At 48.5% G+C, this 12,421-nt stretch overlaps 1 protein-coding gene across 6 annotated transcripts in view; it reads left to right on the top strand.

Moving 5' to 3' along the window:
* SP6 (Sp6 transcription factor) overlaps window positions 1-8,680 on the top strand; it is a 79,245-nt gene extending 70,565 nt beyond the window's left edge. For 3 of the 6 annotated variants that reach the window (XM_074261294.1, XM_074261295.1, XM_074261296.1), the window contains exon 3: window positions 4,864-8,680. In XM_074261294.1, coding sequence (XP_074117395.1) covers window positions 4,917-6,059 — 1,143 coding nt within the window. In that variant the 5' untranslated portion in view covers window positions 4,864-4,916 and the 3' untranslated portion in view covers window positions 6,060-8,680. Of the gene's footprint in view, window positions 1-2,425; window positions 2,704-2,980; window positions 3,162-4,247; window positions 4,389-4,863 lie in introns of those variants that run through there. The other 3 variants (XM_074261293.1, XM_074261298.1, XM_074261297.1) reach the window with 3 other exon arrangements.
* Window positions 8,681-12,421: the final 3,741 nt, after the last annotated feature.

The following is a 12,421-nucleotide window of genomic DNA, read 5'->3' on the forward strand; positions in this document are numbered from 1 at the left end:
GTGTAGATGGCAAAGAACCGACGTAGCTGTGGGTAGAGATAGAATAGTCTTTACTTCGAAAAGTCTCACAGGCGTAAGAAGTCAAAGGATCCAAAATAGAGGCAGGGATGCAATGTCACTACGAATGTGACAATAGTGATACAAACAAATAAATAAATAAATAAATAAATGAATAAATAAATAAACAAACAAACAAACAAACAAACAAACAAATAAATAAATAAAAAGAAAGTGCCCTGAAATCCACAAAGCCCTAAACAGCTGTAGCAATTAACGGCTCAAAGTGCGTTCACCCTACAATGATCAAGGCGCTATTGTAGGCACTGGGGATACAGAGAAAAAAATCAAGCTAGCCTTTGCCGTCAAGGACAATTTCATCGGGTAAAATAGCTACACTTCTAATCAAAGTTTTGCATTTCCGAGAAGCTTTCCCATGCAGGGATTACTATTGCTTTTTCGGGTATGACGAAATTGAGGTTCAGAAAATTTCACTGACTTGCTCAAAGTATTGAGCAAAAGGGTCAAAGACGAGAAATCTCAACCTCATCTCCGGACTCTAGCCAGTGCTCGGTCTTGAATAATGCATATAAGCCTCCTGGAAACTAGAGACTGATTTTCCTGTGGAGTTGGTGGAAGTCAGGCTCGTTAATTTCTGGGGCACCACTCACTCACTCTGCACGTAAACATGAGTGCCTAACACAATGCCTTCTTTTCACCAAATTTCACGCTTATAAAGAGTTCTTGAATTCTAATGCAGAATGATAGATAAATACTGCTGCGGTCACCAACAAACTAATCACGGGATTTCAAATATCTCGGAAATTTTACGTTAAGGTCAATATCTGAGCGGGAGCCCGCGTTGTTGTGAAGAAACAGCGACTGGAAATACAGGAATCTAGAGCCGGACCAGAACCCAATTCTTGGTCAATTTCTCCGGTAAATCTGTTAGAACTTAAGCACGGACATAGCTGTAGATAGTGAGAAAGATAACACTCGTATTCAGGAGAGGCGTGTAGCGTATAGTACACGTATAGTTGGCAATTTGCCTTTGGCAGCCTCTTAGGAAACTCAGGCCCCCAAGAATTGAGTTTAGCGGATCCTGGGAGTGGATCCCATAGTCGGAGTTCCTGAATTGTTAGGAGCAAAGACTGTAGAATGCTTGAATGTTAAAGGGGGAAAAAAAAATCAGGTTTATGATGGCAGGTTAGAGCTGGCTGCCTTGAGATGACTGAACAAGTACGTATTATTCTGCATTCGGGTTCAGCCTTCGTTGAATGGGCCGGGAGAGAAACTAATACCCATAAAAAGCTCACGCTCTCCCGGCCTCCGATTGGAATGCCACTCCAAATTCCAGTCAGTCCAGAGCGGGTCACTTATCGACCACCTCTTGTCAGACTGGATATACTGGAGGATGGAAGCCTCACTGTGCTTCTATGCATCGGAAGCCGATGACTGAGCTAGAGAGAAACGATCAAGAAATAGAAGGGAAAGGATGAGGGCGGGAGGAAGGCGAAAGAGAGGGGGAGTAGAGACAGTCAAGTGCGGAGAGAGAAAAGGGAGGTTAATCACAATTAGAGAGGAGTGCACACCTTTAGGGAGGAAAGGGAAAGTAAAAGAGATGTAATGAAAAATAAAGGAAAGAAAAGGAATGGGAGAAAAAACAATGCAAATAAACAAAAAGATGAAAAAGGAAGAAAAAGAATGAAAGAAAATGAGAAAGAAAAAAGTGTAGTGCAAAAAAAAAAAATCAAGAATGGAGTGAGAAAAAAAAAGGGAAGAGACGAAAAAGAGTGGGAAAGTGAGAAGGAAATCAGCCTGAAGACAACCGTGGGAGAGAAAGGAAAAAGAAGGGGAATATAGATGAGAGAAAACCAGGGAGTATAAAGGAGGAAAAAGTCCGGAAACTTGCAGCGCGGACTAGGCCTCCTGGCCCAGAACCCAAGACATATTTAACACTTAACTGTTTCCTTCTCTCCTCCAAGTCCTCGGGGGGGGGAAGGGGGTGCTGCTCCCCTACCCCATCCCACCCCTAGTCCCACGAACACTGCGGATCTGCGAATTTAGGCATCCTGTCGCCTTGGGGGTTCCGGAGATGTAACCCTCTTGGGAGGTGGGGTTCAAGCCCCGACCCCACCCTTCTCCCCTCGGGGACCACAGCTAGGCGATCCGCAGCGTACTCTCTACAACTCAGGGAAAGTTTCCACCAGCTCAGCCCGGAGGGGGCGTGACGCAGAAACCTGACAAACCCACAGCCTAGTCCAAAAACTGGGGCGGGGGGAGGGGGGAGGGGATTTGGGTAGGAGGGAGGAAGAAAGGAGGAAAAGAGGTGGGGCCTTATTAGCCATTCTCATCCCCGCCCCCTCCTCAGAGGTTGTGGTTTCAGTGGGGCAGATCCTGGAAGGGTTAAAGGCGGCCGCAGGTAAAGCTGGGCGTGGCCCGAAGCCGGGGGAAAAAGGAGTGAAGGCGAAGAGGATGAAGGCAGAGAGCGTGAGTCACAGGCGAAGCTGGCCCCGCTCGCTTCCCCTCGCCTTCTCTCGTTCCATCTGCCTCCTTCTCTTTCGCCAGCGCCCCGTCCCGTCGGGTCTCTAGTTTTGTTCTTCGAATTTGTTTTCTCGCGGCTGGAAAGACCACTGGACCTGGGAGTCACTGAGCGCCCATCTATTAGGTGTATGCTTGCCGCTGCTCGCCGAGTCCAGTTCCGAGGTAGGGGAGGAAAGGATGGGTGGAGATCGACTGTTGAAGGGCAAAGGAGAACGTCCCCTCGGAGGGAGAGGGAATGCAGGAATCTGAGCGCTGGGGAGCTATGGAGATGGGGACTGGATGGGCAGGGTCAGGCACTGTAGAGAATGGGGTGGGAGTGGACTGGAGAAACTGGGGAAACTGGCGAGACTGGAGAAACTGAGAAGATTGAAAAGTCGGGAAACTGGAGGGACTGGGGCGACTGGAGGACGGGAAACCTAGGAAATGGAAAGGTACACAAGCCGAGAGACAGATACTCAAACGTTTTAAAAACCAGCGATTTTTGGATTTCAGTCTCGGAAATCCCGGAGGGTCCCGGGGAAAAAGCACTCTGGGATGTCTTGGGGATTAGGTGGGTTCCGGAGCAAACATCCTGGATTACTCGGGAGAGAAAATCTCTCTCCCCAACTTCAGCGGCGCAGGTTTGGAGACGTCGGTCTGGGAAGCTCAGGGTGTTCTCCTCTGGGGTGACTTGAGTTAGCAAATAACCTATTGCGTATCAGGACTGAGCAGTGGCGCCTCATTTCTGCTCCTAAATAGGCGGGTTGGGGGACTGGGGACTTGGTCCGAAGGATATCTTTTTCCCGCACTTAGTGAGGTCCTAGACCTGAAATTAAGCTTCGGTTCCCCTGGGTTCCTCGGGGCGTTCCCAGGCTCCTGGATGTGGTTGGGGTCTTTGACCTGCCCCGCCTCTTAAGCTTTCTCTGCCCACCACCAGCCCCATAATGCCCCGCCCTAGCCCCAACTCGGTTCCTGCTTCTTAGTCTTTCTCCTTTATTGTGGCCGAGGCGTAAGAGACAGGGGACTGACCCACCCCATCCCCGACCCTCCCCATTCGCCTCCGCCGCCGCCTCCACTATCCTGGATCCTTCTTTTTCCAAAGTCTGCAAAAACGGATGAGGAGACAAGAAGATCTTACTTATGGAAGGAAAATTCCCTTTCCCCCTGCCCCATCTCCCTTTCAAGTCACATATGTGCTATCTAGGGCACCAAACTTTTCAGCATTTAGTGAGGGCTAGAGGGCTAAAATAGGAGGAAGTGGGGGAGAAGGGAAAAAAAGGCATCTTAGGTCATAGTCTGGTCATTGAGCGATGTTTCCAAGCTGCCTGCTCTGACGCAGGGTCTCAATACCACCTTCAACCTCATTTGTATTTTTTCGGGTGTATACAGGCTTTTCTCTATCGATTGCTTTTCCTGGGGGAGTAAAGTGTTTCGCTCATCCCTCACTCCATCCTGGGTTTTCATAATATTGGGACAGGGGGCCAGCTGGGGCAACTCTAGGTGCCAGGATAAGAAATGTGCCTGGGAGTCCAAAGCTCCGGGACTCTCCTGGTGTTTGTATGTGGGGTTTGAGGGGGGGGAGAGAAACTCTGCCCCTCCCTATTTTACACTGTATCTGCACCCTAGGAAGGGTGAAGTCCCTGCCCCAGGGGAAAAGGTGGGGGCTAAGGTGTGGGAGGGGAGTGTGGTGGAGCAAACTAGGAGATGGAAAGCGGGGTGATTAAGCAGACGGAATACCCTCTACTCACTGCAGGGAGGCAGTGTTTACTCTGCCTTCTTAAATCTTAGAACCTGCTCTGCTTTGGAAGAGAGTGGATTACCTTGATCTCTGGAGTGCTTTTAGCAGGCTTCCTAGTTAGGCTGGCGAGGTAGAGCAATCCAGAGATGGCGTCAGGCACCATCCCCCTCTCCAATTTGGACAGAAACAGCAACTTGGGCCGGTCGAGGGAGGTTGGGGGAGCCCGGGGCTGTGAGTTTTGCCACAGGACTTCTCTCCCGCCTTTGGGGCTGTACAGCCTGGTCCCGGAGCCTGTAATTACCCACTCCTAGGGTTGTGCTGGATCTCGTGGGAGAAATTTTTTTGTAGAAGGAAATACTCTGGCCTTGGACGCCTTGGTACCATTACCCTAAGTCTTCAGGTGCCCCCCAACCCATTTAACTTCCATTTCTTGTCTGCGGTTGGAGAAAAGACTTACAAAGAGAAAAACACCCTGAATGTTCTTAATCTTTCCTCAGTCTTTCTCAATAAGGCCATTTATCCCAGAGGGGTAAAATAAACAGAGGGTCACAGACTTTTATGCAGCTATCTAACTTTCTCCATCTCTCATCTCTTTTCTTCTCCAGGTCCTACCTGAGCTGACCCTGACAGGCCTTGTCCCTCACCCCGGAACCCGGCAATGCTAACCGCTGTGTGCGGCTCTCTGGGCAGCCAGCACACGGAAGCGCCTCGTGCCTCTCCGCCGCGCCTCGATCTGCAGCCACTCCAGACATACCAGGGCCATACGAGCCCGGAGGCGGGGGACTACCCCTCCCCACTCCAGGCGGGAGAGCTACAGAACCTCCCGCTGGGGCCTGAGGTGGACTTCTCACAAGGCTATGAGCTGCCGGGGGGCTCCTCACGGGTGACCTGTGAGGACCTGGAAAGCGACAGTCCTTTGGCCCCGGGCCCTTTTTCTAAGCTCCTGCAGCCAGATATGTCTCACCATTATGAGTCGTGGTTCCGGCCGTCCCACCCAGGCACGGAGGACGGTTCGTGGTGGGACATCCACCCGGGTACCAGCTGGATGGACCTCCCTCATGCCCAGGGCACTCTAGCCTCTTCGGGTCACCCAGGAGCGCTTCAAGCCGGCCTAGGGGGATATGTCGGGGATCACCAGCTTTGCGCACCACAACCTCACACTCATCCACACCATCTCCTCCCCGCCACCGGCGGACAGCACCTTTTAGGGCCGCCAGACGGCGGTAAACCCCTGGAAGCTGCAGCTCCCGAGACCCACGGGCTGGATGCCAGTCTGGACGGGGCGGCACGACCCAAGGGCTCCCGGCGCTCGGTGCCCCGCAGTTCAGGCCAGGCTGTGTGCCGCTGCCCCAACTGTCTGGAGGCAGAGAGGTTGGGGTCTCCTTGTGGGCCGGACGGGGCCAAGAAGAAACATCTTCACAACTGCCACATCCCGGGCTGCGGGAAAGCATACGCCAAGACGTCGCATCTCAAAGCGCATCTGCGCTGGCACAGCGGAGACCGCCCCTTCGTGTGCAACTGGCTCTTTTGCGGGAAACGTTTCACTCGCTCCGACGAGCTCCAGCGCCATCTCCAGACCCACACCGGCACCAAGAAATTCCCTTGCGCCGTCTGCAGCCGCGTCTTCATGCGCAGCGACCACCTGGCTAAGCACATGAAAACCCACGAAGGAGCCAAAGAGGAGGCGGCCGGGACCGGAGCACAATGTGAAGGGAAATCCGGAGCTGCTGCCGAACCCCCCGGGGGTAAAGGCAAGCGGGAAGCGGAGGGCGGCGGGGGCGGCGCCGCACAGTCCAACTGAGCCATCCTCGTTGGACGCCCCCACCAGCTCCAGTGGGCCCTCCCGTCTCCCACTCTGGGGTCTCAGACGTGTGACTCCTTTCCCTCCGGGATTGGCAGGCTTTTTGGAGGGAGGGGGGGATGGGTGTTTATTTATTTGGAAGCGAAATCAGAGTGAAGTGGTGGGGGTGAGGAGGGGTGGGAGACGGGACGCTTGGGTTGTTTAGCCGCAGGGAGTGGGAACTGGCGAGCCGGGCGGAGCTCGGGGCCTAGTAGGACACCGCAGTAGCAAGTGAGCACCTGTGAGCATAACCCCAACCTTAACACAAATTCAGGCTCTGGGCGTCTCTGCACTCCCCCACCCCCCAAACTCCATCCCACAGCCTGGGTACCTACTGGAGAGAGAGGGAGGGAGAGACGTCGCGTCCGGGAGCGGAGAGGAGCGGGGCAGAACCCCAGGGCGCGGGGGAAGCTGCCTGAACACGTCCCGAGTGCCTGGGAACCGGGACATGAAAGCGCCTCCGGAGCCTCCCCACGGCCCCGGCCCCTTTCATCCCCCTTACCGGGCTCCTCCTGTCCTTGGGGTTTCCGGAGGGGGAGGCTGGAGGTCCCAATGGGGCGGGGTCTGCATTTGGCTGGATGTTGGAGGAAGGGAAAGCAGGCTTGTTGCGGGAGAAATAACTCTCCTTTGATCTCCATAGCCATTCCAGAACCACCCTGCTAGAGACTGTGAGATGGGGGTTGGGAGGAGTGGGCTAAGCCTTAAGATGCCCTTATTTTTCTCTTAGGGGAAGTGGTCCTTGGGAGGAGAAGAACTTTCCTAGTAAAATTGTCAGGGAAGACTTGGGGGTATGAGAAAGGGTGTCGGACCCTAAACTCCGAATGAATATTAGACAATAGGATTTTTGAGAAAGAAAACTATAGTATTCCAAATCCTCTTAATCTAAGGCCTGATTTCAAGGTTTTGTGTTGACCTTAAATTATCTGTCCCACTCTTCTCATTTTTCTCTCCAGCCTCTTCCTCACACAATCCCTTCCCATTTTGTGGGGATATAGGAAGTATGGCTACATATTAGGTGGGACAGGGGGATGATGGCCTTTCATATTTGCTTCTGTTTTAGGGATTAAGTAGTCTGGAGAGAGAAGAGGCTGGGTCAACCTCTTCATCGAACCCGATCAACATCCCTTTCCTTTTATCTGTAGGAAACTTATTCCCCTCCTCTTTCTTTTCAGCCTGAATCCCTCCCCTCTTCCCCTGCCAAGGGTTCTCCCTTAAAGAGGAAATGAAGACTCCAAGATGATGCCTAGGCCTCTTTTCTCTTTTTAAGGGAGAAACTCTAGTTGGTAGTTTTTTCTTTCCCTCCCATGAAGTAGTTGTGCTCTAATGTACAAGATGTATCCTTTAAAGGAGACATCCAAAAAAGCTGTCTCTTTTCCCTTCCCCTTTAGATGTTTAAAAATAAATATGAATTGTGATATTGGGAAGGGACAAGAATTGAGACAGACACTGGGAATTGGGAAAGAATATGTGATGCCCGAAGAGAGGGCCCAGATATGCCTAGGAACCTAAATTCCCATCTGAATAGAGTCTCTTGGGAAAGGGACAAAGGAAAGTCTGAAAAAGGCTTCTTCCTCAAAGATTCTTCCTCCCCTCTTGCCTCCCTCTGTGAGACTTAGCTGTGTTTTGATTTTTAAGTTATAAGTAAAGGGTATTTTATTTAATATTAGGGGTGTTTGTGTGTGTGCATGGGTGTGTGGATATATGTGCATAAGAGAGTGCGCGTGTGTATGTTTATGTATGTGTGTGTATGTAGTCCTCTGCTGAGCCTGGAGTCTCCATACAGGGAGAATTCCTTCTCCCTCATGTTCTTTAAGGGCCTAGGGTCTCCAGTAGCATCTCCCTCTGTCCCCTCCTCCAGAGAGTTGAATCCAGTTCTTGAACTGATAACTCCTGGGCAAGAGAAACTGGGATATAGATGAGGGTTGTATGTGGATATGGTTTTGGGTAGAAAGGGGGGAGTCCTCCCCCTTGAGAAGGACAAGATACCCTCTTCTTGGGGGGATTGTTTCTGGGGCACGGGGTAGTTTTGAGATTTAATACTTTCTTCCTTCTCTTCCCTAATCCTATCCCCATTCTGAGAGTCCTCTCTCTTGTTGAGAGAGGACACGGTCAAGAGAGCTAATCTGGCCAGCCATGTGGAGTATGGGGGAGAAAGAGAAGATGCCAGCTTGTGTAGGCTCCCCCTCCTCTACCTGTTGAAACCAGCCACCTCATCTCTCTGCCACCAGAATGGCTGCTTTGTGTAGGATAGGTATGGTGAAGCCTGAAGGGTACTCCAAGTTGGAAGACATAGTCCTTCTTCCTCCAAAGGGTGTCCATGGTGGATAGGGTGAGAGATCCTTTGGGAGGGGTTCCTCAGGTCCCTCTCCTCCATAGACCTAAGTTGCTTGGCTGCCTGCCTTTTCTTCCCCAAGGCAGCACCCCCACCCCTAGAGGAAATATGTAGGATTTTTTTCTTTAACTGCTGTGAACCCACATTTTCCCCAAATGAAGAGGAGAGGAGGAAAGAGAGGAAATGGCCTCTGTGTGTGTTTATGCTATAATAAAGTCATTGACCCCTTGGTCCTCTCTTGTTCTCCAGATCATTGTTGTTGGTTTTGTTTTTTGGTTGTGTGTTTGTTTTTGTTTTGACTCAGCTTGCCTAATGAGGTCTCTGGGCTTTCGAGAAGCTGTTCCTTGGAGACCCTTCTAATGGGATCTTTCTTGATCCTAGATTCCCTGGGCAGATTGATTCTATCCACCTTTGAACAGACCTGGTATAGGAATTCTCAGCTCCCTCGAACTCTGATTCTGCCTTTGGTTTGGGGATATGGGGCGGGACTGAGGCAGAGCTGGGGCTTTTCTCTTAAGCCTTAGGTTTTGGGGTCCTGATTATAGGGAGGCAAATGGCCCCCAGTCCCCATGCTCTAGAGAAGACTGACTCCCTCAATGCTATTTGGCCCCACCCCTCCCTTATGGCCAGGAGTGTGTGTGTGCCTATCTGTGTGTGAGGTGGGAGTGACTGACAGTGATTTCCTCACCCTAGCTGCACCCTGGCTGATCCCTATCATGGACAAGCCTGATGAAAGGCAGGCAGAAGTATCTGATGGGCCCCCACCCAGCTGGAAACCTAGGGAGACACAGTTACACAATAAATGCATAGGTACATTCACAGAAACAAGTAACACAGATCCATGTGTATGGAACACACTTGTTCATTCCTTAGTATCCCATTCCCTAGGATTCCCTGAAGATCCTTTTATTCCCTTCATTCCCTGCCAAAGCATCCACCTGTTTTGAGGATTCTTGAATTAGGATGAGGCTCATTCCCTGTGGTCCCTGTGGGGAAATATTCCCTCTTAACTTGCTTCTCTTTTTCCATAATGAAGAGGTGTTTCCTATGGGACCCCAGGTTTTCCCCCATTTACCACCTTTCCTCTAAATCTAGATCCTGGTCCCCAGACCTACTGTTCTTCCTCAGGCATCTGTGTGTGATCTGAGTTTGCCAGGTTTTATCGCTATCTTGGGAATGGGAAGGTTATATGGGGCCTAAGGGAAGGGCCTTCAGAGGGAGTTGGGAAATTGACCCTAACTCCCTTTACCCAGCCCAAGTATGCATCTTTCTAAGAGGAATATTAACCGAAGTAGAGGGCAGGAACACACGCAAGGCTGCCTATTGCCACCAATTTCTGGGTGACCACCCTCATTTGAGAACAGGAAGAAGAGGTAAGAGGGCCTAGGAAACTGGCCTCTCCCTGTTGTTCCCCTTCCCCATAGGCAGGAGGGCAGCTGTGGGGCCGGCTGGGCCTGTTGGGGCAGGGCTGAGGCTGGCCTTTTCTGGCTCCTCCCTCTGACCTTCATTCTTAGTGGGGGCCTTTGGCGGGGCTGGTGACACTGGGACTGCAGCAATGTGGCTCAGCTGGCTCAGCACCCCCTACCAAAGCCTTGGGCCACCTCTGACCTCACAGACCCTGCTCCACATTCCTGGATTGGGGTGGGGGAAGGGGAAGGATAATGACACCTGAGTCCCTATCACATTTTTGTGTTAGCCTGCAGACTCCAAAGGCTTTCATTGCCCCACTGGGATACGGAGGAGGAATCCCTTTCAGAGAGGAGGTTTAAGGAAACCTTAAGCATGAGAAAGTGAAAGAAAGAAAGCTCAGAATATTCATCTGTCATTTGGAGAGTCTGCCTTTTCCTCCTTTGAAAAAAAATTGCTTTTTACTGCCTCCAAGAGGGCAGGCAAGGAAGTACAGGAAAAGAACTAGCAGCCTTTAGGCATATTCCAAGCAGTGCTTATAAAGTGTGGTGCTGAAGAGGTAAAGAGGCTCGTGGGGGGTGTCTCTCCTGGTATTAGCATGTATAATGTCTATGATAAAGGCTAGCATCTTATTTATGGCAGCTTATAAAAAACAGACAAAGCTTCACTGATGATATTTCATCTAAAACAGTTTTCTCACTAATTCAGACTTAAAAAAACAAACACTTGTTCTTTCATCAGAGAACCTAGATTCAAACAGTGTTCTGAAACTATTCATATAAACTCATTTGTGATTTTATATTTTCCATGGATTTTCCTCACTTGTGAGATGAGAAGTGTGGACTAGGTGATCTCTAAAATCTACTTCCATCTCCAGATTTATGACACTTATAATTTAAAAATTAACCAAGGTTGGTAAGGATATATTCTTTTTCATTAGAATTGTTGAATGCTAGAGCTGAGAAAAACCTTAGAAATCACCTCTTCTAGCCTTTAATTTTATAGATTTTAAAAGACAGAGACAGAGACCAATAGAGATTGTGTGAATTGTCTAGGGTGGCATAATAAATTTTTATTAGATTTAGGATTAGAAATCATATTTCTTGACTTCCAAAACAAGGATTCTGCAGCATGTTTGTAAGAGAGCAATTTTTCAAAAATTATAAAGGTATTAACTTTCTACAAAAATGAATACTCAAAAAGGCGAAATCATTAAAACATAAAGTGCTTTATGAATTTTAAAGCATTATATAAATGCTAACAATTACATCTTCAAACTATTGGCAATTTTTAACATTGTAGATTTTTTTCACTTCAAAATTCTCTCCTTCCTTTTGAGCTTCCTGCCCTCACTGAGAAGGGGAAAAATGATACTCATTATACATATGTAGTCATGGCAATTTAGTTTTTAAAATGTGTATTATTTTCAGCCACAAAAAAATCTTGTTTTTTGTTAATCTCTTTTTATTCATTCAGGGCTTTTTCTTTAACCCCATGTAGACTTCCAATGCTCTTTATCTGGAAATTCCTTCTCAAATCTAACCCATAGCCTCTTTGGACATAGTGAAACACACCTTTAAAGTCCCTTAATTGGGGGAGACAGAGACCAGTTGCTTCAATCAACCACAAACATTATTAAGCATCTACTATATGTTAAGCAGAATGTTATGCATACACTTTTAAAGAATGAAATTATTCCTCTTTAAAATTAGATTCTCATGTAGGAGGGGAGAAAAGGACATATAAAAATATCTACAGTATAAATAAAATACAGCATACCAAATAGATAAATCTGAGTTAGTTAGGGAGGGAGATCATTAGCAGGTGGTGGTGGTAGTGGTGTTTGAGCTGTTTTTGCAGAAAGAGAAGAATTCCATAAAGTGGAGGTAAAGAGAGAGAATATTCCAAGAATGGGAAAAGCCATTAAAAAGTCATGAAGATCAGAAGAGATGGAGTGCTCTGTGTGAAGAATACACCTATATTCCTCTAAGAATCTTTTCTCCAGATGCATGAATGAACATTCCTCCACTAATCAGTGCTGAATCAAAGAAAGAGTAGACATAAGAAGTTGGCACAGCTGCAGGTGTAGTTGGGATGACTTTTATCTCCATCCTGAAGAGGCAATATACTGGAACAAAAACAGCCCCAGAAATGGAGCGGGGAGGGAAAGGGGGCAGAAACTTAATTTGGGCTTTTCTATTAACTGTTTGTATGACTTGGGACAAATTACTTTCTCTCCCTGAGCTTCTATTGTAAAAGATGGGGTTGGATTGGGTCACTGCCAAGGTTCCTTGGAGTTCTCAGAGTATATGAATTTATGCCAGGGGAGGGGATTAAAAATCCTGCTTCAATATTTAACTACTTGTGTGACTCTGGGCAAGTTAATTTATCCTTCTGAGCCTTGGCTTCCTCATTTGAAAAAAGAGCAAGATAAAAAAATCTACCTCACAACTTTGTGAGGTAAGTACTTTGTAAACCTTAAGACTTCTACAAATGTGAACTATTGTCATTTTCATTATTATTAAAATGAATAATCCCAATTGGTTTGAGGATGTAATTCAACAAACACTTAAAAACATTTTGG

The sequence above is a fragment of the Sminthopsis crassicaudata genome, chromosome 4 (assembly GCF_048593235.1).
Source record: "Sminthopsis crassicaudata isolate SCR6 chromosome 4, ASM4859323v1, whole genome shotgun sequence".
Classification (NCBI taxonomy): Eukaryota; Metazoa; Chordata; class Mammalia; order Dasyuromorphia; family Dasyuridae; genus Sminthopsis; species Sminthopsis crassicaudata.